Source organism: Schistocerca americana, chromosome 1 (assembly GCF_021461395.2).
Source record: "Schistocerca americana isolate TAMUIC-IGC-003095 chromosome 1, iqSchAmer2.1, whole genome shotgun sequence".
In the NCBI taxonomy this organism is placed as follows: domain Eukaryota; kingdom Metazoa; phylum Arthropoda; class Insecta; order Orthoptera; family Acrididae; genus Schistocerca; species Schistocerca americana.
Genome location: NC_060119.1, coordinates 145317763 through 145342879, shown reverse-complemented (window position 1 = coordinate 145342879; position 25117 = coordinate 145317763). Strand labels below are relative to the sequence as shown.

The following is a 25117-nucleotide window of genomic DNA, read 5'->3' as shown; positions in this document are numbered from 1 at the left end:
TGTGGGAAAGTTTATGTTGGAATGACCGGACAATCAATTGACACCAGCATCATAGAACATAAGCAGCTTTGCAGGTTGGTGCAGGTGGACAAATTGGCCGTGGCACGGCGCGTGCTGTGTGAGGCCTATCATATAGTAAAATTCGATGAGACAGAAGTTCTGGCTATCAAGAAGAGCTATTGCACCCGCTTGTTCAGATAAGCTATAGAAACACACAAACTTGAGAATAGCTTCAACAGGAACAGAGAAAGCCTCAAGGTGAACAGATCCTGGATTTCCATCCTGTAGCAAACGACCATTGCAGGTAGCAAGAAGAGAACTGCACCAAAAATGACCATGGAAAAGCCTTTGGACGTTTGTGTGCCAGGGATATATAATCTGTGGCTGTGAGTTCAACTTCAATCCACCACCAGCAATTGGGGGGGGGGGGGGGGGGTGAAGCTTTGGCAATGCCAGCCTTTTGTGCTGTCAAAACATCAGAAAAATCATCAAACAAACGTTGGGCAAAGAACCCAAGACAGAAGCCAACAGGTAGTTAGCTGCAAGTGGCCACAGGAGGCTTAACAGTTTTGTAGAGATCTCTTTACTCCAAGAGCCCTGTCAGTAACAATCACATTGCCTCAAAAAGTTAGCGCTCATCCGTTCCTGATCACTTCCTTGGCTCAGATCCAGACTGAAAGAAGATGAATGTAAAATGACCTTGCAGCATGAAGGGCAATTTGAACACGACTGCTTCTTAGTGGTTTCCCAAAAGACAGCTCTCCAAAGTAAATCTCGTGACAAAAAGACCTGTTGGAAGTCCTTTTGGCCGGCGTAGTGCAGCAACTCAACATGCATGGACTCAAGAAGTTGTTGAAGTTGCCACGGAAACTTTCGGGGATGTTTGCCTTTCCAGATCAAATCAAAAAGGCGTCATAAGCTGTTTAGAGGAGATCGGGAGGATGTCGCCAATGAGGCTTTCGCAGAATGCCCATCAACACTGCAAACAGACAATCAGGCAACTCGTGTGCCAGTTACTGAATTCAGGCTGTCAAATGAGTGTTCGCTCGATGTTGGAAATATTTGACTTGCTGAAAATGGATGTTTATGAGACTATACCTGAAGACTTGGCCATGCAGAATATTTGCATGAAACTTGTACCCAGACTATTGATTGGTGTGCAAAAGAACACTGAGTGGACGTGTGTGAAGAACTTAAGAAACTCTGCGAAGATGATCCCAATTTTCTAGACAATGTGATCACTGGGGATAAGTCATGCATCTTTCAGCACAATTCAGAGTCAAAGAGGCAAAGTACAGAATGGCACACAAAGTCATTCTCACGCCAGAAGAAGGCTCACGTGAGTAAGACATGGGTGAAGTCCATGCTCTTTTCTTTTCTTTTCTTTTCTTTCCAATGGGGATAATGCATCATGAGTTTATATCCCCCAGACCAGACCATCAATGCTCAGTTTTACATGACAGTGATTGGTTGGTTGGTTGGTTGGTTAAAAGATCGGGGGAAGCAACCAAACTGCAAAATCATCAGTCCCTTGTTCCCGATAAAATAATTACACAATAGAAAGAAGAAAAGGAAGGAGATGTACAGCACAATAACAGGAGAAAAGAAGAACCAGAAAAATGACAGTAGGACAACCAACACTACTATGGACAAAACAGAAAAAGAAAACCACAGAGAGAAGCAAGAAACAGGTAGAAGGGGTAAAATCAAAAGATTAGATGACCGTGGCTGGCCAACCACGAGAATAAAAAAGAAAAGCCACCCACTCTGTGACACACACTGAAACATCCATCCTCAAAGCATTAGAGTGCAGAACACTAAGGGACAAAGGAAATGCGCTAAAGCTTATATAGAACGATACAACCCACCGTCATGTATAAAATGTAAAACTAAATTAGCCAACAAGGCATTGTCAGCTAAAATTAATGGCAACGAGTCTGGTAAATGAAGAGTCCGTCGCAGGTCAACCAAAGAAGGACAGCTCACCAAGATATGGGCCACTGTCAGCCGGGAGCCGCACCGACACTGGGTCATCACGATGCAGGAGGTAGCCATGTGTCACCCAAGCGTAGCCAATGCGGAGCCGGCGAGAGGCCCGCATGGAGGACTGCCACACATTCGTAGTCTCCTTAATGACATGCAGTTTGTTGTGCATGGTGAGGTTATGCTAATTTGTCTCCCAAAGCCACAAAACCTTGCGGTGTAGTACTGAACGAACGTCAGTTGCAGAGAAGCCAATCTCCATTAGCAGTTTTCGCGTAGCCTGCTTCGCCAGCCTGTCGGCAAGTTCTTTGCCTGGGATTCCGACATGACCTGGGACAAACACCACTGAACGACTAGACCATTCCAGTGCATAGATGGACTCCTGGATGGTCGCTACCAAAGGATGACGAGAATAGCACTGGTCAATAGCTTGTAGGCTACTCAACAAGTCAGCACACAGAAGAAACGACTCCCAAGGGCATGAATGGATGTGCTCAAGAGCAAGAGATATAGCCACCAGCTCGGCAGTGAAAACACTGCAGCCATTGGCCAGGGAATGCTGTCAATATGTCCTCCATGGACATACGCAAAACTAACGTGAACATCAGCCATCGAGCCGTTGGTGTAAACCACTTTGTGGCCTCGGTACACGTCAAGAATCGATAGGAAGTGGCAGCGGAGAGCTGCAGGGTTAACTGAGTCCTTAGGGTCATGTGAAAGGTCCAGGCAAATCCGCGGCCTAGGTGTACACCACAGAAATGTATGTGAATGGACCTCAAGTATAGGTGGTAAAGGCAAGAACTCCAGTTTAGAAAGAAGGGATCGGACACGAACTGCAATTGGAAGCCCTGACTTGGGCCACCAATGCGGGAGATGAACTGTTGTGGGTAGGAAAAGAAGACGGTGAATCGGATGTGCAGAAGAACTACAAACGTGTGCAATGTAACTGGGCAGCAGTTGTGAATGCCTACATGCCTAACCTGAAATGGAGGGACTCCAACCTCCGCCAGCACACTAGTCACCGGACTTGTCCTAAAAGCTCCTGTCACTAGGCAAATGCCACAGTGGTGCAGTGGGTCGAGTAAACACAATGCTGAGGGCACCGCCAAACCATAAACCAGACTCCCATAGTCAAGGCAGGATTGAACCAGGGCTCTGTAGAGCTGCAGCAGCGTAGAGCGTGACCCCAGTTGGTGTTGCTCAGGCAGCAGGGTGCATTGAGGTGCTGCCAGCACTTCCGCTTAAGCTGACGAAGGTGAGGAAGCCAAGTCAATCGGGCATCGAAAACCAGTCCTAAAATTTGACATGTCTCCACTACAGTGAGTGGATCATTGTTGCAGCAAAGTCATGGTTCTGGATAAACCGTACGATGCCGACAGAAGTGCATAAGACATGACTTTGCGGCCGAAAACTGAAGACCGTGGACTAGAGCCCATGACTTTGCCCTGTGGATGGCTCCCTGTAGGCGCCGCTCAGCAACACCAGTACTGGTGGAGCAGTACGAAATGCAGAAGACGTCTGCATACAGAGAAGGTGAGATGGATGGCCCTACAGCTGCTGCTTAACCATTAATGGCCACTAAAAACAGAGAGTCACTCAATACAGAGTCCTGCGGGACCCTATTCTCCTGGACACGGAGGGGGGGGGGGGGGGGGGGGGGACTATGGGAAGCACCAACTTGGACACGGAAAGTACGAAGCGACAGGAAATTTTGGATAAAAATCTGGAGCGGGCCTCGGAGACCCCACTTGTATAATGTAGCATGGATGTGATGTCGCCAGGTGGTGTCATACACTTTTCGTAAATCAAAAAATACTGCAACCAGGTGTTGGCGTCTGGAAAAGGCTGTTCGGATGGAAGATTCGAGGTACCTAATATTATCAGTGGTAGAGCAACCCTGGTGGTAGCTGCCCTGACATGGAGCCAGTAGGCCACGTGACTCCAGGACCCAACCCAACCGCCGACACACCATACATTCCAGCAGCTTACAAAGAACATTGGTGAAGCTGATAGGCTGACAGCTATCCACATCAAGTGGGGTTTTACCGGGTTTGAGCACCAGAATGATGGCGCTCTCCCGCCATTGTGATGGAAAAACACTATTGCACCAGATCCGGTTGAAGATGATGAGGAGATGTTGCTTTTAGTCAGATGACAGGTGTTTAATCATCTGATTGTGGATCCGATCTGGCCCAGGAGCTGTGTCGGGGCAATGTGCAAGGGCACTGAGGAGCTCCCACTCTGTAAATGGGGCGTTATAGGCTTCACTGTGGTGTATAGTAAATGAGAGGACTTTCCCTTCCAGCTGCAGTTTGAGAGCGTGAAAGGCTGAGGGATAATTCTCCAATGCAGACACTCGAGCATAGTGCTCTGCAAAGTGCTCAGCAATCGCGTTTGCGTTGGTAGATAACATACCATTTATGTCAACACCGGGAACACCTGTTGGAGTCTGGTACTCAAAAACACATTTGATCTTTCCTCAGACTTGGGAAGGTGACGTCTGATACGTTGGCAAACAAGGGCACGGAGCCGTTTAAAGGCTACGAAGTGCTCCAATGAAGGGTGCCGCTGTAGAGCTCGTCAATGCTCCTTAATTGCTTCAGCGACTTCTGGTGACCACCAAGGGACTGCCTTTCGCCAAGGGCACACTAAAGAGCGAGGGATCTTGTTTTCTGCCACAGAAATGATTGTTGTTGTCACCTGCTCAACAATCACATCGATGTTACCATGTGGGGGAGATTAAATTGACAGCAGAGGTGAAAGTTCCCCAGTCCATCTTCTTTAAAGCCCATCTGGGCAGGCGTCCGTGGACCTGATGCCAAGGCAATGACAAGAAGATGGGGAAGAGGTCACTACCACACAGGTCGCCATGTATGGATAGATGGGAGAAGTCCTGTGCTGCAAATTGATAAATCAATGGCCAAGTAGCTACCATGAGCCACACTGAAATGTGTAAGCAACCCCAGTATTTAAGAGGCAAAGGTCGTACTGAGACAGTCAAGTTTCGTCATCTCTGCCTCGACCAGTAAGAACAGTGCCACCCCACAAGGGGTTTTGGGCATTAAAATCTCCCAAAAGTAGGAAAGGCCTAGGGAGCTGATCAATCAGTGTAGTTAATACATTCAGGGATACTGCACCATCTAGAGGAAGATATACATTGCGGATAGTTATTTCCTGCATCGTCCTTATTCTGACAGCCACAGCTTCAAGAGGAGTTTGAAGAGGCAAAGTTTCACTACAGACCGAGTTTAATACATAAACACAACTCCACCTGACACTCTATTATAGTCGCTACAGTTCCTTATGGCAGCAGAGCGCAGGGGTCCGCATTTCCGGGAACCAGGTTTCCTGGAGGGCAATGCAGAAAGCAGGTGTAAAGCTGAACAGTTGCCATAGCTCAGTCAAGCAGTGGAAAAAACCACCGCGATTCCACTGGAGGATGACACCATCGTGAGACTGGGAAGGCATGGAACATTCAGTGAGGCAGTTTATGTCTCAGGGTCACCTGCTGCCACCGACTTTTTGCCTGAGCAGTCTATATCCACTGTGTCTGAGGGACCGGTGAGATATAGGTCCTCAGCAAACGCCAGAATCTCCACCTCATCCACAGATGCAGAGCTTGCAGGTAGAGGTCGTGTGGGTGCTACTGCAATTCCCTTGGTCTTGGGAACCTTCTTTTTGGATTTCTCTCTCACTGCTCCTTGGGTTTCCCTGGCTGGGAGGACTTAACTGATTCAGTCTCCAGGACTGACGATGATCGTGAAGCCCTACGACCAGCTGCATTTGGGCTCTTCAGCCACTGGTGGGTGTCATCTTTCCCTCTAGCAGAAACCTGGGAAGGGAGTGACCCAAGGGACCTGAAGAGCCAAAGAAGACTTACACTTCTCCAGCTCAGAAGTGGGGACTGATATCCCCAATGGTTGGGGGGGGGGGGGGTTTGCTCCCGAAATAGGTGGTGTGGAAGCAACAGGGAGGGAAGTGGACCCCCCCCCCCCCCCCCCACCATCAAGGGGGCAGGTGTAGGCTTCTGGTTCTGAGAGGAGACTGGAATGTAAGGAAATGACGGGGCGACACCTGTTCTCGCAGTGGCAGAGTAGGTGGTGGTCATAGCCACAGGATGAAGGCACCCAAATTTCCTCTTAGCCTCAGTGTAGGTCAGTCAGTCCAGTGGCTTGTATTCCATTATTTCCCTCTCTTACTGTAAAATCCTGCAGTCTGGCGAGCAAACTGAATGATATTCTCTGCATTTGATGCAGATGGGAGGCAGGGCACATGGAGTAATGGGATGTGACGGATGTCCACAACCTTGATATGTGACGCTGGAAGTACAGCGGGAAGATGTATGGCCAAACTTCCAGCACTTAAAGCACCGCATTGGGGGAGGGATATATGGCTTGAAATCACAGCGGCAGACCATCACCTTGACCTTCTCGGGTAATGTGTCACCCTCGAAGACCAAGATAAAGCCACCATTGGCAATCTGATTATGCCTCAGTTCCCGATGTACACACCAGACAAAATGAACACCTCGCCACTCTAAATTTTCATGCAGCTCGTTGTCAGACTCAAAAAGAAAGCCCTGTGGAATATAATACCCTGGGCCATATTTAAGATTTTATGGGGCGTGATGGTAGCAAACATCCCCCCCAACTTGTCACAAGCGAATAATGCCCATTACTGGGCAGAGGATGCTGTTTTTATCAAGACCGACCCAGAGCACAGTTTGACAAGCCTTCCACCTCCCCAAACTTGTCCTCCAAATGCTCCACAAAAAACTGAGGCTTCATGGATATGAAAGATTACCCATCAACTCTCATACATATGAGGTACCGGGATGAATAAGCGTCACTGCCATCCTTAGCCTGGAGTTCCTCCCATGGTGTGGCCAGGGAGGGGAACAACTTGGGGTCATATTTCTTAGCACTGAAGTTAGACTTTGCCTGCTTAGAGACTGCTGGCGACAGACCACCAGCAATAGATGATATATTACGCTTCATGGTGTGTCATCCGCCCTGATGCCAACTACTCCGACCAGGGGCCCTCCCCACGAGTGCCACCCAGCCTCAGCAAGGGCCACCTGGCAGGATGGCCATTGCTGGGAGTCCCCACGCCCCAGGGTGATTGGCATCTACTCCATGGCATACATGGGGAATTAACAGCACGGGCATCAACAGATCGACCCTGTATTGTCAGGGGGCTACAACCAACAGGGTACATGGTGGCCCCACCACCACAATGGACTGGCTACCATGCTGGATATGAGGTTCAAAGAATTCCACGGTCCTCGTCGGTGCAGAAAATGACACTGCATAGTGGGTGGAGGAAAATGCACCCAGGAAGGTGTCCTCGCTCATGGGATGGAGGATGAGCGGGACTGCAATACCATGATGAGAAAGTGGGCTAAAGATCTTAATGCATGACGGAAATGATGCACCATGTAAGGCGCCCTTCACCAATTGGGTCACTCTTCGGGAAAATTTTGAAAAATGTAGGTCAAACCCTACAGCAGAACATCACAAAGGCCGAAAGGTGTGAGACTCCTTTTAGTCGACTCTTACAACAGGCAGGAATACCTCGGGCCTATTCTAACCCCCGTGTCCGCAGGTGGACATGACAGTGCTCCAGAGATTGACTCACAGGGTCGCCTGTATTCATAGGAGTTCCTTGCATCACGGAAACTATGCACCGACAGTGTGCTGGCTGACATTGCCTTTGTTGTATCGGCCTATCTGACCCATATCGGTGTGACGAGGGTGCCACAGCCACCCTACAGCTCTGACCTGGCCCCAGTGCACTTTATCTGTTTCCTTGACTGAAAAGCAAACTCAAAGGAAAACATCATGTCAGTGGGCACTGTGCAAGTTACTTAAACAGCTTTCTTGAAAAGCATCCTGATAGAGAATTTCCAGAAACCTTATGATGCATGGAAATCACAGCGGCAAAAATCTATTGATGCAGGACCATACGTCAGAGAATTTTAAGTTGTGGAACCTATCTGAGCAATAAATTAAAGAAAAAAAGAGTGATACATTACTTTCCAGACAAACCCTCTATGAAGCCACTTCTCCCCTTTCCTTTTATTATAACTATGGCAATGTGATACTAAATTGTATCCGCATAGGCGCATCTGTGCAATTTCTGTGACATCTAAATGATATTCTGTTATGCATAACAGATCTGTAGCAATACATTCTGATTCTTCAGTACACTATAGCAATATGCGAACAACATTTTTCCTATTTAACAGGTTTCTCATGTTTTTATGGGAAACTCAAAATGTATTTTGATTATTACGTCTTTTGCTGTCCAAGTTGTCCTTTTCTGTTTCTCCAAAAATTCTTAGAAGTATGTCTATAGTTGAAACTTCCTGGCAGATTAAAACTGTGCACTGGGCTGGGAATTGAATCCTAGACCTATGCCTTCCATGGACAAGTGCTCTACCAACTGAGCTACTGAAAATCAATTCACAACACATCCTCACAGCTCTACTTCTGCCAGTAGCTCATCTCATCTTCCTTCCAACGATCACAGAAGTTCTCCTGCGAAACTTACGGGACTAAAAGGTCTCAGCTTCAAGTCCCTGTTCAGCACCCCGTTTTAATCAGCCAGGAAGTTTCTTATTAGTACACACTCCGGTGCACAGGGAAAATTCATCCTGATGACTACAGTTATTCAGGAGTACAAAAATAATTGCCATAACTAGGCCCACTGGTAAAATAGTAGCACTGCCCTCTTTAAAATGTCCACTAACACACCACAACTTTGTCAAAAGATTTTCTACTATGTGATTTATACAAGTAACTCTTATAAGAGATTATATTAATGAACACAGTCAATTTTTGAAAATATAATGTAATTAGATAGATTAAAAAATCTCATTTCCAAGCAGCAGCAGGAGAACACACATATGTAGGTAATGAGTCTTGGAAGCTTTCAGAGCCAGTGGCTCCTTCATCTGGCAGAAGAATTAGAGGGAAAGGAAGAGGGATGAAGAAAATGTACTGGTGAGGTTTACAAAATGGGTAGAGTTTGGAAAATTGGTCCACAACCCCGAGTCAGGGGAGACTTACCGGACAGGTTGAGAAGGATTGATTGAGTGTTGGGGACTGTACCGAATGAGATTTTAAAATGTGAGAGTGTGTTATAGTATTCTCTTTTAATCTGCACCTGCCTGGCATAAGCTGTAAGCAGTGCGCAACATTGTTCAGTTATTTTTCCACCTGTTACCATCACAGAAAACCTCCAGTTAGTTTGCAACTGGGAGGAACTTTTGTAAATCATACTGAAAACCTATCCCAGGTATATTCTTTGTATTATCATGCAATCAACAAATATTTAAATAACATAGATGTTAAAAAGGTCACACAAATACTAACAGCACAATTTTCCTTTTCCTCTTGGCAGCCAAGTTCTGAACTGCCGCAAAGCGGAAGACACTGCATAAATAGTGTGCTTGAACGGTGTAGCACAGGAGCAGCCACTGTACTATTGCTGTTGAACAACATTTTCTACTTTTATGTACGATTCTTTTCTACTTACTGTAAAATATCAGGTGGTACATACTTAGTTTTATTCTGTTTCAGATCTGAAGACAAGCCATTGTGTAACAAAGACTGAAAAATAACTGATAATTCGCATGAATGGACACAGGCAGACAGTGTTTGTTGGCAATGAGGATCACCCTGTGGCTAAACATGCCTTGGTGCACGGCCAGCACATCTTGGCACAGTGTTACACCGTCCGGGTTATCTGGATACTTCCCACTAACACCAACCTATCCGAACTCCGGAGATGGGAACTTGCTCTTCAATATATCCTCTCTTCCCGTTATCCACCAGGCCTCAATCTCCGCTAATTTCAAGTTGCCGCCACTCATACCTCACCTGTCATTCAATAATATATTTGCCTCTGCACTTCTGCCTCGACTGACATCTCTGCTCAAACTCTTTGTCTTTAAATATGTCTGCTTGTGCCTGTATATGAGTGGATGGATGTGTGTGTGTGTGTGTGTGCGCGAGTGTATACCCGTCCTTTTTTCCCCCTAAGGTAAGTCTTTCCTCTCCCGGGATTGGAATGACTCCTTACCCTCTCCCTTAAAACCCACATCCTTTCGTCTTTCCCTCTCCTTCCCTCTTTCCTGATGAGGCAACAGTTTGTTGCGAAAGCTTGAATTTTGTGTGTATGTTTGTTTTTGTTTGTGTGTCTATCGACCTGCCAGCGCTTTCGTTCGGTAAGTCACCTCATCTTTGTTTTTATATATGATAATGGTTTAGGCATCACTTGTTAATTAACTAACTAATTAAGCTACTTGGTCACAGAATGAGTCAGCACATAGCATACAGAATGCTTATAAGAAAATGAATGAATGAAAGAATAAATAAAACAAAGAAAAAGTTGTACGGAAGTATACGAATAAATAACACATTACAGAGAAAAGTTCTCAACCATTGCAAGGAATTCTTGTACAAAATAAAAGGCAAAACCAACAGGGAAACCTTTCAACTTGGATTTGAATACTTGGGGTTTATCACTCAATTTTTTTCAGTTCTGGTGGAAGACTATTCAAAATGAAACTTGCTGAATGGTATATGCCTTTCTGTACAGCAAGCATTATCCAAGAGCAAATTGTATTTTCACCTAGTAATTGGTGAATGAAAGTTGCAGTTTCTCGTGAATGAGTCCATATTGTCAACAACAAATCCCACAGTGGAATATTTGTACAGGGACAGCAGAGTCAGAATTCCAAGACACCTAGACAGTGACCTACCACAAACTTCGTGAACTGAAACTGCTATCACTCTAACCACCCTTTTCTAAGCTAAGAATATTCTTCGTGGGTGCACAGAGTTGCCCCAAAATATAACACTATGTGAGATAACAATGTGAAGGTAAGAAGAGTATGCAAAAGCACTGTCTGAGAAAGTGGAGATCATTCTTATGGTGAAGACACTAGCATTTAATTTCGGCCCAAGATTTTGAAAGTGATCCTTCCAGAAAGTCTACCATCTGCACTCAGCCCTAAGAATTTAAAATGCAACTTCACTGACTGTCGGAACAGCAATGGACAGTAAAATTCTATTTTTACTGGAGTTCCATGTCTGAACCTACGTGCATAGCAATTTATTAATGTTAAGGGTTGATCTGTCCTCTGAAAGCCACGTGCTGATATTACTACTCTATCAGCTATTAGCTTCACTGTTTATATTACATTCCACTTCCTCCACAGTTACGCTTGTGGTGTCATCTACAAGAAAACAATTTTTGAGTCATCTGTCATGGTTACTAGTGTAAAGTAACAGTAACGATTTCATTAACTCAAAAATGTAGTTATACCCAGTACACATACTCAAAAAGAGTTGCCAAAACTGTTGGCACATTTATCCCATTCCGATACCAGCCATCCAATTCCATTCTTGAAAAAGGTAGTAGGCTGCTATCAGATCCAAGCCTGGACCCAGCCACACACTTCGTCATCCGTTGTGAATCGATGTCCGTGAATAGCTTGTTTTAGAGGTCCAAACACACGCAATTCACACAGTGAAAGGTCAGGACTGTACGGTAGATGTTCCAGTGTTTCCCACCGAAACTGCTGCAATGTTATTTTCACCACATTGACCGTGTTTGGGTGGGCATTATCATGCAGGAGGATAACGCCATTGCACAACATGCCTTAGCATTTTGACATGACGGTTCGTCTAAGGTCCTGTAAAGTGGCATGATAACGCTGGGCATTGATAGTGGTTCCCCATACCAGGAACTCAACAAGCAGTGGGCCCTTGTGGTAAAAAAAAAGGACATCATAATCTTACCAGAACTGGTGTGCACAGCCTTTTGCTTCTTTGGAGGTGATGAAGTCACATGTTTCCACTGCTTGCTCCGACACTTGTTTTCCAGTTCAAAATGGTGAGACCATGTTTCGTCAGCGGTGACAATACACGTCAAAAAGCCGTGTTCCTCCTCATGATAACGTTGCAGATGACTCAAAGACAGCGCCATTCGAGTATTGCACTATCTGCTGTCAGTTAAATGTCACATTTAAACATATGATTAAATTAGACACAGGCAGAAGAGGTGCGCGGATTTCTCCCGAGGGGGGATGGGGGGCAGCTTTGTAAACTGCTATGTTAATCTACTCCCAAGCTTAACCCCTTTCCTAAACTGCACTCATGGGCCAGGATTAATATTTTTCCCTCTTCAAATTCTGTTGACAGTTATAGCACAGCAAAAATAAAGAGTGTTCTTGCAGTCAGCAGCATCATACTCAACTCTCTGAAGCTTCCTTGCACATTAAAACTATGTGCTAGACCAGGACTCTTTAACTAATGTGTGGAAAGTATTTTAAACCTCACTGATGAGATAAACCATTGCGTAAATGATTCCTCTCTTTATGAGGGTGAAAGCAACTTGCAGCTTAATGTAGTACACTTCAGGATTGACACACTGCTGCTGTACTATGAAGATCATGCAACAGGCAGCTGTAGCTTCTTTCAAATGTTGACACAACCCCTGCAAAATACCTTGATTGTAATTATTGTGTGCGCTTCAGACTTGAGTCTTGGTCCAGCACACCATTTTAATCCATCACAGTTTTATAAACTGTGTGTACTCTACTGTAAACGTGAAGCCCGCCTTCAACCTAAAGGTAAGTTTGAAAACCACTATGTCTTACTAGACATTGTCCTATTAGGGATGGTATACTCCTTGCTTCCTTCAGCCTTTGAAGTGACTTAACCAGCCAGTGATAGGGTGATCTGCAGTTTAACAGATATTGAACCTTAGTGCAACTTGGCATTTTCAGATTAACAAATCATTGTCAGGAGCAAAAAACCCGCAATGTGACAAAAAAAATCCTAACTAGCTGAGGATTATATCTCAGACCATTTGATTTCCCTTTCCTATCTTCAGATTCAAAGATACCATGCATACATACAATACACATCACCACAGCATGTGATATGCTCATAGTGCGGCTTGGAAATTATTTCACATGCAGTTCTTGTGCTGATTTCATCATCATCATCATCATCATCATCATGTGTGGGGTCTTTCACATGCTTATCACTGATCAGAGAAGTAAACTTTGTGGTGGTTTGATACACGCTGTGTCAATCCAACAGTTGTATATTCAGAGTTGCTTATTGATGTGGCAGTGTTTGGAATCGTTCAATTGTGCCAAGATACCAGCAACAATTTAAGATCAACTTGTGGGCTGAAAATGTAGGGGACTGTCTGGTGGCTTTATATGTTCTCCAAAACAGATTGCTCTTTCAGACTTGTTACAACAGGTGTCTCTGCGAATAGTAGGAAGCACGTGTTTTCAGTAACAGTGTTCAAGATAAAATGGATGAGACCCACCACATAAGGTAGATAAATACGTTGACAGAAGAATAAAATCAGTTCCATGGCCTGCATGTATTCTTGAAATCGTTGCTTTGGATCATCATTTACTAAACCACCTGAAACGGTAGATTTATGCAGCAAACACTGCCAATACAGTGTCACTTCACTAAAATGTCACGAAATTCTGTGAAACCATTTAATACTATCAGAGGCATTTTGAAGTGTACAACAATCCACGAGGGGTAAAAAAAAAAAAAAAATGCAAGTATATAGTTGTTTAAGAGTTATTTTCTTCTTCTGCTGCATGGAATATGGCCCGAAATTCAGAAATATATATCTCTTACACAGTGAACATTAGGAACAACTACAATGAAACAAAGAATAAATTAAATATTGCTGCTATGAAAGAACTTACGATCTGTATCATATTCTTTGAGTAACTTTCACCAATGAGTATGATTATGTCTTAAATGGAAAGAAAGAATGAGTAAAACCAAATGCTTTACCTGCTGATGACCGTTCTATATCAGGATGCTATTTGGAAATTGAGGAATGGAATGAATTCAATGAGAGACACGAATACACAATGAGAGACATGAATACACAATGAGATTGGATTACTGCATAAATACAGAAGGAAAGGACCAGTACAGAAAGGCACTCTAAAGGTGATAGCTATTTAGACTTTTTGGAACACACTATTGGAAATGGACAATGTTAATCACGAACACTTTGAAAAAATGTTGTCAAACTCATTTCCCTGAATGTGGGAGACACTACTCACACAAGCTTATTTTCATTACGGTATATAGCCATTCTCACAGAAGAAGAATGTTACGTGTACATGATTGCTACTGGGTGTGTGTAATGTTGCGGCAACTTTTCAGTTTGAAATTACAACACAAAATGCATGCACAGTTTTTCCACCACCTTTCAGAGTTTTAAAAAAGCCTGAGTCATTAGCATTATGAATAGACAATGATGATACTAACTTATCATACAGACAGTTGGCATTGGTGCAGAGCGAGTGGTGACAAGATGGACCCACAATAACACTTTAGTTTGAAGATAAGCTGCGAGTCCTTTCAATATGACTACACCATGAAAATATTTTAGAACTGATGAACAGACAACACAAGGCAACAGTTGAAATTTGGTCGGAGGTTACAGGTAGTGTATCACCACAACAGTCGAGAACAGATAACTGAAATCTGGGTTGAGATCTTGTTTGCCATGTGCTATTTTCAGCTGACACTACACCACGAACAGGGGGCTGCATATTGTAGTTCCAGAGTCAACTGGGACATTGAATGGCATTCTGTGGTGTTCGGAAAGGATTCTTGCTTCTGTTTGTGGCAGTCAGATCAACTCCACCACATCCACAGACAGCTTGCTCACAGAACACAAGTAGCAGAAATGATTAAGACCCATATCTCTCCAACATCTGGGATTATGGTGTGTGGGAATTATTGGATTGATCTGGTTACTGTTGAACACATGCCGAATCTTTTGCCACCATGTGGCAAGAACAGTAAACCCTGTTGTTGTACCCTTCATGAGCAGGGTTCCAAAAGGCATATTCCGGTACGACAATGCAAGACCTCACTATGTAGTTCACACCACAAGCTGCTTGAGGAATTTATGGATCCTTGATTGGCCTGCCTAATCCCCTGACTTGTTACCCACAGAGCACGTCTGGCAAGCAATGGCTAAACATACACTTCCACGCCAGCCACCAGCCAGCAATGTTCACGAACCATAACTGACACAGCATGTGCTCCAGGCCTGACACACAATTCCCCAAAATGATATTCAGAGGCTACTTACTTCCATCCACAATGGGTATAAGAAAGTACTTGTGTCTGTGGGGATCATACATCACACTGATGTTGACAATGTAAATCAGTTCTGAATAAAATGAAAGTTTAATCAATTACTACCTGCCAACTGGCTGACAAATAAGGACTGATCCTCCTGATCATCACCATATAATGATGAGTCTAGTTTTAAACATGCCAAGCTAAAAGAAAACAACGGATGAGTCTACCAATTTGTGGTCGCTGAAATAGTTATACTTTCAATCTCACAAAAATTCATATTACACAATCTATATAAATAAAAATGCATGTCCGTTTCCTACAAAATCATAGTAAATCTCCAAAAGTCCTTCACAGATTGCTCTGAAAATCTGGAATGATGTTCCATTAGTTAGTTGCATGTTCCATGGATCATTTTGTACAATAAATTGTAATGATTTGGAACATACCATTTTACATTCACATCATAAATTAATTTGTACATATGGTTACATTCTGAACATTTCAATTTGTACAAAAAGAAAATAGATGTGATTTAGTAATTCCTACCCATCACCTTTTGCACATTACAGAGATAGAAATTCTTCCACAGAATAGAAGTAGTGCAAGCAGAAAAATGGTTCAAATGGCTCTGAGCACTGTGTGACTCATCCTTCCGAGGTCATCAGTCCCCTAGAACTTAGAACTACTTAAACCTAACTAACCTAAGGACATCACACACATCCATGCCCGAGGCAGGATTCAAACCTGTAACTGTAGCAGTCTCGCAGTTCCAGACTGTAGCGCCTAGAACCGCTCAGCCACTCCGGCCGGCTGTCGTGCAGAAACCTGCTCAGTTTCTTTGCAAATTTTACTTTGCTGTCTGTCAGGCATTTTATATCACTGGGTAAATGATCAAAAATTTTTGTTGTTCCACTGTCCACACCCCTTTTTGTGCTAAAGACAACCTTGATGTGGAATAACGAATGTCAGTTTTTCTTCTGGTACTGTAATTATGTAGCCCTACATCATTGTTCCTTTTGAACTGTAGTGGATTATTTACAACAAATATTCAAATATGCACATTATTATACTCCAATGAATATACATATTACTACAGAATCTGTATTTGCAATTACAATAAATAAGACTCACTGTCGAGGAGGGGGTGATGGAAGTGGGAGGACATGAGCATAGAAAGGAGTAGATGGTAAGAGGGGAATTGGTGATGGACAGAGAGAGGGGAGGCAGAGGGGCTAGGAAGAGATGGATAGAGGGAGAGGGGAGGAGGAGATTGACAGAGATGGGGGAAGACACATATCCAGTTCTCATATGTATTATAAACATGCGATTTCTCTTTTCTTTCTTTTCCATTTAACCAGACTGAGTCATAGCAACACATGGCCGGGAACAGTTAGTGGCAAACAAATTTCAATGACAAACTAGTCTCAGGACACTGACATTAATGGCGACACAATAAATGCCCTAAAAACATGAAATAAACAATAAAGTGAATTTTATACATCTTAAAAATATAACTTTCTTTACATTCAATAATGCCTGTCACTGCACTGGCCTTCGTACAAAAAGATACCTTCTGTATATTTTTATTTTGTGCAGACTGAGGATTATCTACTGGTGTAATAAAGAAGAAAACAATAAACTGTTTGGCAAAATGAAAACTAACTGGAAACATAGGTACCGTTCTTTTGCCCCTCCCACGTTAACACTTTTTGTGTGCTATCACTGCTTGGTGCTGGGGGGGGGGGGGGGGGGGGGGGGGGGGGGGGGGGAAAGAGTAAAGCAAATTTATTTCACTTGTTTCTTGAAGGACATCATTTTCCTGCATAGGCTGCTATTTTACTTTGAAGTAAACACTTTGTTCTACAACTTGACAATTAACTAATTATCAAGCCTCATCACAGTAAAAATTGTTATGTATATCACACAATATATTCCACACATCCACATACGGGAAGCAACAAGTGATTGTGTCCCTAATAAGAGTTTTCAAACAACCACAGTACACACAGGCACAACTATACCAGATGTGAGGCCCATATGTAAAAGGAAAAAGGCACAAGCCTTATGTGGGTTTCGTGACGTTGCCAGCATATACCACATTTTATGTTAAGTGGTATTTAGCCCATTTGATTTGAAGATGCTGAACAAAGTTTCACCTTTCTTCAACACAAATATACCACCTTGACCATTGCACTACCTAATTCATTTCAGCAAAGGGAACAGAACAGGCAGTGAACTTGTTGAAGTCCGCTCCCCAGTGATAACATCAAGCAATTTTGGTGAAACAGCAGAAATCTAACAGGTGTACTGAATAACCAGAAAGAGCTTGAACACTACTCCTGAACACAAGTCTTCTGTCTTAAACATAATGACACTTTATTTCAAATTCTAGCTTGTTTACACAAAAGTGACTGGGAGAGGTCTCTTAAAATTTTTTGTACCTCTGTAAGGTGGCTAACATGTTCATTTTGCCATTTCAGTGAGTCAATATTTGAATCTTATCAATGCTGATCAATAGTTCCCAAACAATTTCTCATATTCCATACATTATGCAATACACAATGATGACTTTAATGAGGATTTGAAAGATATGGATAACAAATTATAGACAATGGAAAATGTTTTATTTGCATGCAGTGAAACGATGCTAACACAACACCAAATACATAACTTATGACTGACAAAGATACAAGCAAAAATATTTAGATCCACAATGAAGTACACTTAGAACACATCTGTGACACAACATACTGTCAAAATTAAAACAATTTTAGGCAAATACTACACATTTAGAAATAACAGTAATATCCCTACCACCAGAGCACGCATGGCTTCCTTTTCATCAGGTGACTGAATTTTCGCTGCAAGTAGGCGTGTTGCTTCGTGTGCACAAAATGTTTCTCTTTCAAGAAACTTGCATGCTTCATATATGGCCTGTGTGTCGTGTACAAGTTTACTGGGGTTTGTTGCTTTATCTGAAAAATAATTCATTTTGCATATTAAAATACCTTTCTGAGGAGGCAAATGTCTGTGTTATACAATAAACTGTCTAGATTTAGGGACATGCGTTTAAGGTACAACAGAACTGAAAATTTAATTGTCTTGAACACCATTTTTTATTAATACAGTACTAAGTACTCTCTCACTCTAGCAACAGCTTCCATTCTGCTTTTCTAGAGACAAACCATTACTCTTTTGAGGTACAATTTTACATCACTTTGTCATTACTGAGAAGAGAGAGAAAAATTCTTTATATTTATCCAGCCTCCTACAAAGAACGATAGTAACTCAATAATCTCCAGGTTTCATGACTTTGCCAATAAAGTTGCCGACATTCACTGTCACATTTTTTGAACTAACATAGAACAATCAAACGAAATCAAACAATGGAAAATCTAGGATGTAACGCAAGAATATCATGAAAAGGATACTTGTTACTTGCCATATAGTGGAGATGCTGGGTTGGAGATACGCAGAACAAAAGGACTGTCACAATGACAACATTCAGACACACTTGCACCCCCCCCTCCCTAACCCCCCCTTCTCTCTCTCTCTCTCTCTCTCTCTCTCTCTCTCTCTCTCTCTCTCTCTCTCTCTGTGTGTGTGTGTGTGTGTGTGTGTGTGTGTGTGTGTGTGTGTGGTCGTGCGAGTATGAAATTGTATTGCGTGTGTGTGTGTGTGTGTGTGTGTGTGTGTGTGTGTGTGTGTGAGAGAGAGAGAGAGAGAGAGAGAGAGAGAGAGAGAGAGAGAGAGCGAGAGAGAGAGAGAGAGAGAGAGAGAATGCCTTGTTGGCTGTAAGCTAATCTTTTGACAGTCCTTTTGTTGTGCCTATATGCACATGGCATCTCTGCTATATGGTGAGTAGTATCTACTCTTTTCATAATATTGATGGAATAGTCATTGTTGTTTGTGAGCTGATAACTTTCCACACCGAGTTTCATCGATAAAATCACCTCAGTGGATAAGTCCCATAATAACAAGTGGAAACCTTAACTTTAGATGACTACTGTTCAGCCCAAGTGTTAGGAACAAGACTGACTACCAGGAGGCAGGAAGCTAATGAAACATAGCAGAAGGCATTAAGCAATTTGAAATGGGCACTGAATGTAGAGAAAGATGCTGGAATACATTACAGTGTGTTTCAGTTGATACAGGAGTAGAGGAACGGAAAATCATGTTACCACACTGTCAGTTGCATTCAGCATTGCGTAGTACTGTAGTTCAATAAGTGAAGGCTATTCACAAGCAGAACTTCAATGCTACAGCTAGTGAGTCTGCAAATGATTGTATTAACATGACAACACGACCAAAAATTTGACAAGTCGCTAGTCTCCAAGCAGAGTACCGAAAAAAAAGTCACCTCATAAGCAACTGCTGCTGTTAACAAAAGAAACGCATGACCCAGCAGATGAAATCAAAATAAAACAGCCACCCCTTTTTGACTCAGTCACCGCTGAGAACGAGACTGTGTTTCTACGTAAGGGACAAGTTACTTTGGGTAAACTCCACATCTGCATTCATTTGTTAAGATGAAATAGGTATTTATATTTTCATACTAAATATATCTCAGTTATGGTGACAGGCAGCTTTACCATGAAGTTATGGATATACTCTTGGTTAGAAGTAAACAGGTTTATCTGCCGTGAGCAAATAACATATTTTCACTAAGCAATGCTTCTTCACGTGGTTAACTTCTACTTATTTGATTCTGAGATCAAAAGAAAATTGTGTTTTAATTGTATCTCTGGCTGCCAAGATTCAAATTCTGTTTGAGCATCATCTCTAAAAATGGTTCAAATGGCTCTGAGCACTATGGGACTTAACTTCTAAGGTCATCAGTCCCCTAGAACTTAGAACTACTTAAACCTAGCTAACCTAAGGACATCACACACATCCATGCCCGAGGCAGGATTCGAACCTGCGACCGTAGCGGTCGCGCGGTTCCAGAGAGCATCATCTCTATCCTACAGCTAATTTTATGCGGCTAGTAATTTTATTCACAGATTTTATATGAGAGTTCAATTCAATAGCCACAGCCAATAACTCACTCTGTGCTTGAAAAGTTCTCTTTCCTTGTACTTCTGATATCTGACACATCATAGGAGCCCAATAATGTGAAAAGGGGTAAGGTGGAATACTATTTCATGATACAAAATAAAATACCTTCTGAAAGATTATTTCAATGATTAAAACTAGCTGATGCCTTAATTCAAAAGAAATATGCAATTACAATATCAATGTCTTCACAGCATTGCGGATGCAAACAATGAAGTAACCACTTTTGTTTGGGACTTGTGGGATGAGGAAGTGCACCGACCATAGATGAAATCTGCCCAGATTTGGGTTGGGTTGTTTGGGGAAGGAGACCAGACAGCGAGGTCATCATTCTCATCAGATTAGGGAAGGACAGGGAAAGATGTCGGCCGTGCCCTTTCAAAGGAAACATCCCAGCATTTGCATGGAGCGATTTAGGGAAATCACGGAAAACCTAAATCAGGATGGCCGGACGCAGGATTGAACAGTCATCCTCCCGAATGCGAGTCCAGTGTCTAACCACTGCGCCACCTCGCTCGGTGAAATCTGCCCAGAGGATTAATGATGAGGGTCAGTGCGTTGATCAGCCTGGATGTGGTTTCCCACATCCCACTAAGTGACTACTGAGCTGGTACCCAAGTCCTGCATCAGTTGCACAATTCAAAACATTTAAGAAACTTTTCCTTATTTTCACGTGACTAACACTACACACAGATAGTCAAAATACACAGATTTCATCCTGAGGGTTACAGGTTGGCAACAGGAAGGACATTCGGCCATCCCTTATATTGCCAGATCTATTAATTACCGTACTGACCCTGTGCTGTCGCAGAGAGGGGGCAAAAAAAAAGGTTACTGCTTTCTAGTTATTAATGACAATGAATGTGAAAATATTTGCTGTTGAACATAAACTTGCTATTGGCTTAATTTCACCCAAACAGGAAAATTATTCTCTGTGAGGGATTTTCACAAAAGATACAGTAGAACTCATCCAAACCACTTTCACTGATTTTCATCTGCAACACTTAGGTTTGTTGTGCTAAAGTGTCAGAGACCCTGACTTCAGCATATTAACATGGTACCATTCTTTCAGATCTGACAATCATCTACTTGGTTTCCAGAATGAGATTTTCACTCTGCAGCATAGTGTGCGCTGATATGAAACTTCCTGGCAGATTAAAACTGTGTGACGGACCGAGACTCAAACTCGGGACCTTTGTCTTTCGCAGGCAAGTGCTGTACCAAGCATGTGGCCGCGAAAGGCAAAGGTCACGAGTTTGAGTCTCGGTCCGGCACAGAGTTTTAATCTGCCAGGAAGTTTCATCTACTTGGTGCTTTCTGCACTTGTTTAGAGACTATATATTTCAAAGTTCTTTTCTTTTCTTCTCTCTTTGAAACAAAAATGTTCTACGTGACAGGCACCTTACCTGAGAAAAATAATGCAAACTTAAATGAGGTTACCCACATTTAGTGAAACATAAATACACATTCAGACATGGAATTTCTCAAACACACTGTACAGAACAAACATGACAATTTTACATACACTACTTGTAAAATGCTTTGATGTAGTCCTACTGAACTGTAAACAAAGAGACCAAGTACTCTGTATGGAGCAATAAATTTTAGGATTCAATGAACTCTTACAAGAGTAGAGAACAATAGTTAGACAATTAATTATAAAAGAAATTTTTACACTAGAACAATGCACAGAGTACTGCTGTGTCTTTCATCTGATTTTCCCAAAACAAAAACATTCAAAAAATTCACACCGATACAAAGAAAAGCTATATGATATATCTCCAAGTTTTTTAAGATGCATCTGACCAATTAATGGAGATTTACTTCAAATACTACGTAAAAGATTTTGAAAATAGTGGAATAGTAAAAAGATCACACAAACACAAAAATCAATTCCTATTACCAGACAATGAATACAAAAAGAAGCATAAGTTTTCAAAGCCTGCATAAACAGTGGAGTTATCAGGGATCCATCATTGGGTCACTTATGTGGAGGATACACCGATTAAGGAAGCATTCAGCTTAATCAAAGAAGGCAATGTGTTCAAAAATAAACCTGGAGGAAAATTTAAACCATCATCTCCTGAAAATGGCGACATATCTTAACATCAATGAAAAGTTAGGCTACTTTGTGCAAAATACATCTCATTGAAAATAAGCAAACTGAGAAGCGCAATTATCTTCTTGTGATGTAATGTAGGTTATTACATTCACATAATTCATACAACCTACTTGTATTTGATCATTTTCTTCATATCATCACCATTCGAAAAATGCAAAGAACTGTCCATATAAATGAATGGAGCACTGTCATCCTACTTGTATCACATTCAAAGTACTTGTATTTATGGAATTATAATTTAAGTTTCATTATCATATAATAAAATCAATGTCATGGTCAACATGTTGCCATATTTTACATTAACAAAGTGCATTTCTCCATTTTATTATAGTATCTTAATGAAATTCCAATGGGGCTTATTTGGTCCTACCTTGTCAATGATATAGCATTAGTAGTAAATGTACTTATAATTCATGGAACATGTAGCTCTAAACAACTAACAACACTGAAGAATTCTTTGATTTACATAATGAGGATAATACGATTTGAGTTGTTTATATTGTGACCTACTGTACTAACATTATTTATTATACCTTTTATTTTCTAATGGCCTGCCAATTACGAAAGCCATTCCACTGAAAAAGGATCCACAACTAACAAATTCTTGATACCCTGCTCAGAAGGGAATCCAGCATACTAGAAGGCAATGATAATTCTGAACTTTGGTCAATTATATGTGGTGATTTTTATAAATACTTAGCTTATGCTCTCTCTCAACCAAATTAAGATTAAAATAACTATTTTCCAATACCGTATCCTCAGAAATAACACAAAACTTGTCGAAAGGGTAGTTTACTCTCAATATAAGTTACACACACAACTGCATCCCAGTCTAAGTGAAGCAACACACTGCCAATAGTGTAATTTATGTTTTAAATAAGATGTTGTACATAATTCTTGGAATCATGAAATTAACTCAACTAGCTACTTTTCATGAAACTTTGTTTTATCCTTTGCGATTCATATCCTAACGTCGCTTGGCCACGAGCAATATACGTACATCTAGAATGTGTATCATTTGTTCTGGACGCACTGCACAAAACTGGGGATCTGGCGTAAGACTATTCCTGTCCACACGCGTTCTCTAGCAAATTATTTCAATCCCAATGTAACAGTTTGTCAAGAAAAAAATATTACGATGATGCAGACAAAAACAATTTTCGCCTACAAAAAAGCAAATATTCAACATAATCCTTCTACACGCAGTGGTTAACCAGGCACACAGTTACCTTTTACGAGAGCACAATTAGATCTGACGCCAGACACCTGCACATCACAGTTACAGGAACAATGCTGACATTCTGTGTGTACGCATTTCATCAAAATATTCACAACAGTCGAAAGCTTCGGATTTTTAATACAAGTCATTACAAAATGTTTTCTTAGAAATATGAAAACACATCAGTCGACAAGTCTCAAGTATTGGATTTTGTTACGAAGCTGTTGCTCACTTCGTTTGTTTTAGTTTCCGTAAGCATTACAACCCCCTACCAGTCAACTGCTGATAAAAACTATTGTGGCCACTTTTTATTTTTACATCACTGAAGCACAAGAAAACTGTTTACCAAGGACATTGTTTACTCTATTTAGCGCTATAGTGTCGTCCTACTTTCCAAAATTCACTTCAATTCTATAGAACGTAATGAAAATCAGAAACACACACTGCTCTTTTGTTGGAAATGCCATCGCAGTAACCAAATTCTAGTCGTGCCAAAAAAACTGAATTTCGCTATCTTCCGAAAGGTTCGAGGTTCCATGAAATTTTGGTTCTCGTAGTCATTGATAGTTTATTTTTATTCATAGTCAGAAGTAGCGCCTAAACACAAACTTCTCATTCGTACATCGTCTACTAACGATGTACCACGCATTGTAACTCTATGCTATTGACAATAGCTGAATACTCAAGAAGCTAAACTAATTCATGTCGAGCGGTTCTCAGGGCTTGTCAAACAGAAGGTAACAACATAGAAAGCGACGTTTTAAAATCTTCGTTGCTGACTGACGCATTTCATTGGGCGAACAATATTGACAATGGTATCTTCTTTGAGCACTCTACTTTTGAATTAATATCATCCAGCTACATAGCATTAACAACTTACGTATAATATTTTCTAGCGTAGCTGAGTAGTCCTCCATCGCCACAAACACTGCATCCACTGCACAGTAGTCTTACCAACTGTACAGCCATTTGTCAAAACAAAATACTCAGACCTAAATGCCCCTGATACAAATTGTGGTATGTTGCTTTCAGTTTCGCAGAAGTTTCATTTAATTGTTTTCGTTGTTCAAGTAAAAGCAAATTTTAATTGTAATAGACATTATACTGCGGACGTTTCTATGCAAAATTCAATTGCATCAGCTGATTCATCAAGAGTACACCGCAGCGTTCAATCAAACATTTTCGTAATGATACTCGATTTTTCTATCACTTCCAATGGCCTTTCCTACACGGTTTTTCACCTATAAAAAGCCATAGTGGAGTAAAATAGTTTTAGAAAGTTCTCATGTAGGCCTTATATCCAGCGCATAAGAGAGTAGCTTAAAACAATAGTCAAGAAACATTTAGGTCTATCTGAAGAATAAATACAGGGATCACAATGTCAAATGTAAATTTTATATACTGGTACTAGTTTTATGAAGAAAATTTATGATGAAATGAAAAGCTGCGACTCAAATAATATCTCTGCTATGCATCTGCTCTAAAGTTTCATTACAAAATTTGGCTACCGTAGTTGTAGATGCGTCTTCCTTTATCGTATCAGCTCTCAGCTAGCGATTAATCACGTACGCACTTTAT

The 25117-nt window shown here is 41.8% G+C and overlaps 1 protein-coding gene across 4 annotated transcripts in view; it reads right to left on the bottom strand.

Annotated features, from left to right (window-relative positions):
• LOC124551243 (ADP-ribosylation factor-binding protein GGA2) overlaps positions 1-24674 on the bottom strand; it is a 129789-nt gene extending 105115 nt beyond the window's left edge. Inside the window, exons 1-2 of one of the 4 annotated variants that reach the window (XM_047126248.1) lie at positions 24420-24674; positions 17958-18118 (exon numbers count right to left, since the gene is read on the bottom strand). In XM_047126248.1, the coding sequence (XP_046982204.1) occupies positions 17958-18118; positions 24420-24456 (198 nt within the window). In that variant the 5' untranslated portion in view covers positions 24457-24674. Of the gene's footprint in view, positions 1-17957; positions 18119-23549; positions 23735-23771; positions 23791-23981; positions 24094-24419 lie in introns of those variants that run through there. The other 3 variants (XM_047126256.1, XM_047126264.1, XM_047126241.1) reach the window with 3 other exon arrangements.
• Between the last annotated feature and the right edge of the window lie 443 nt (positions 24675-25117).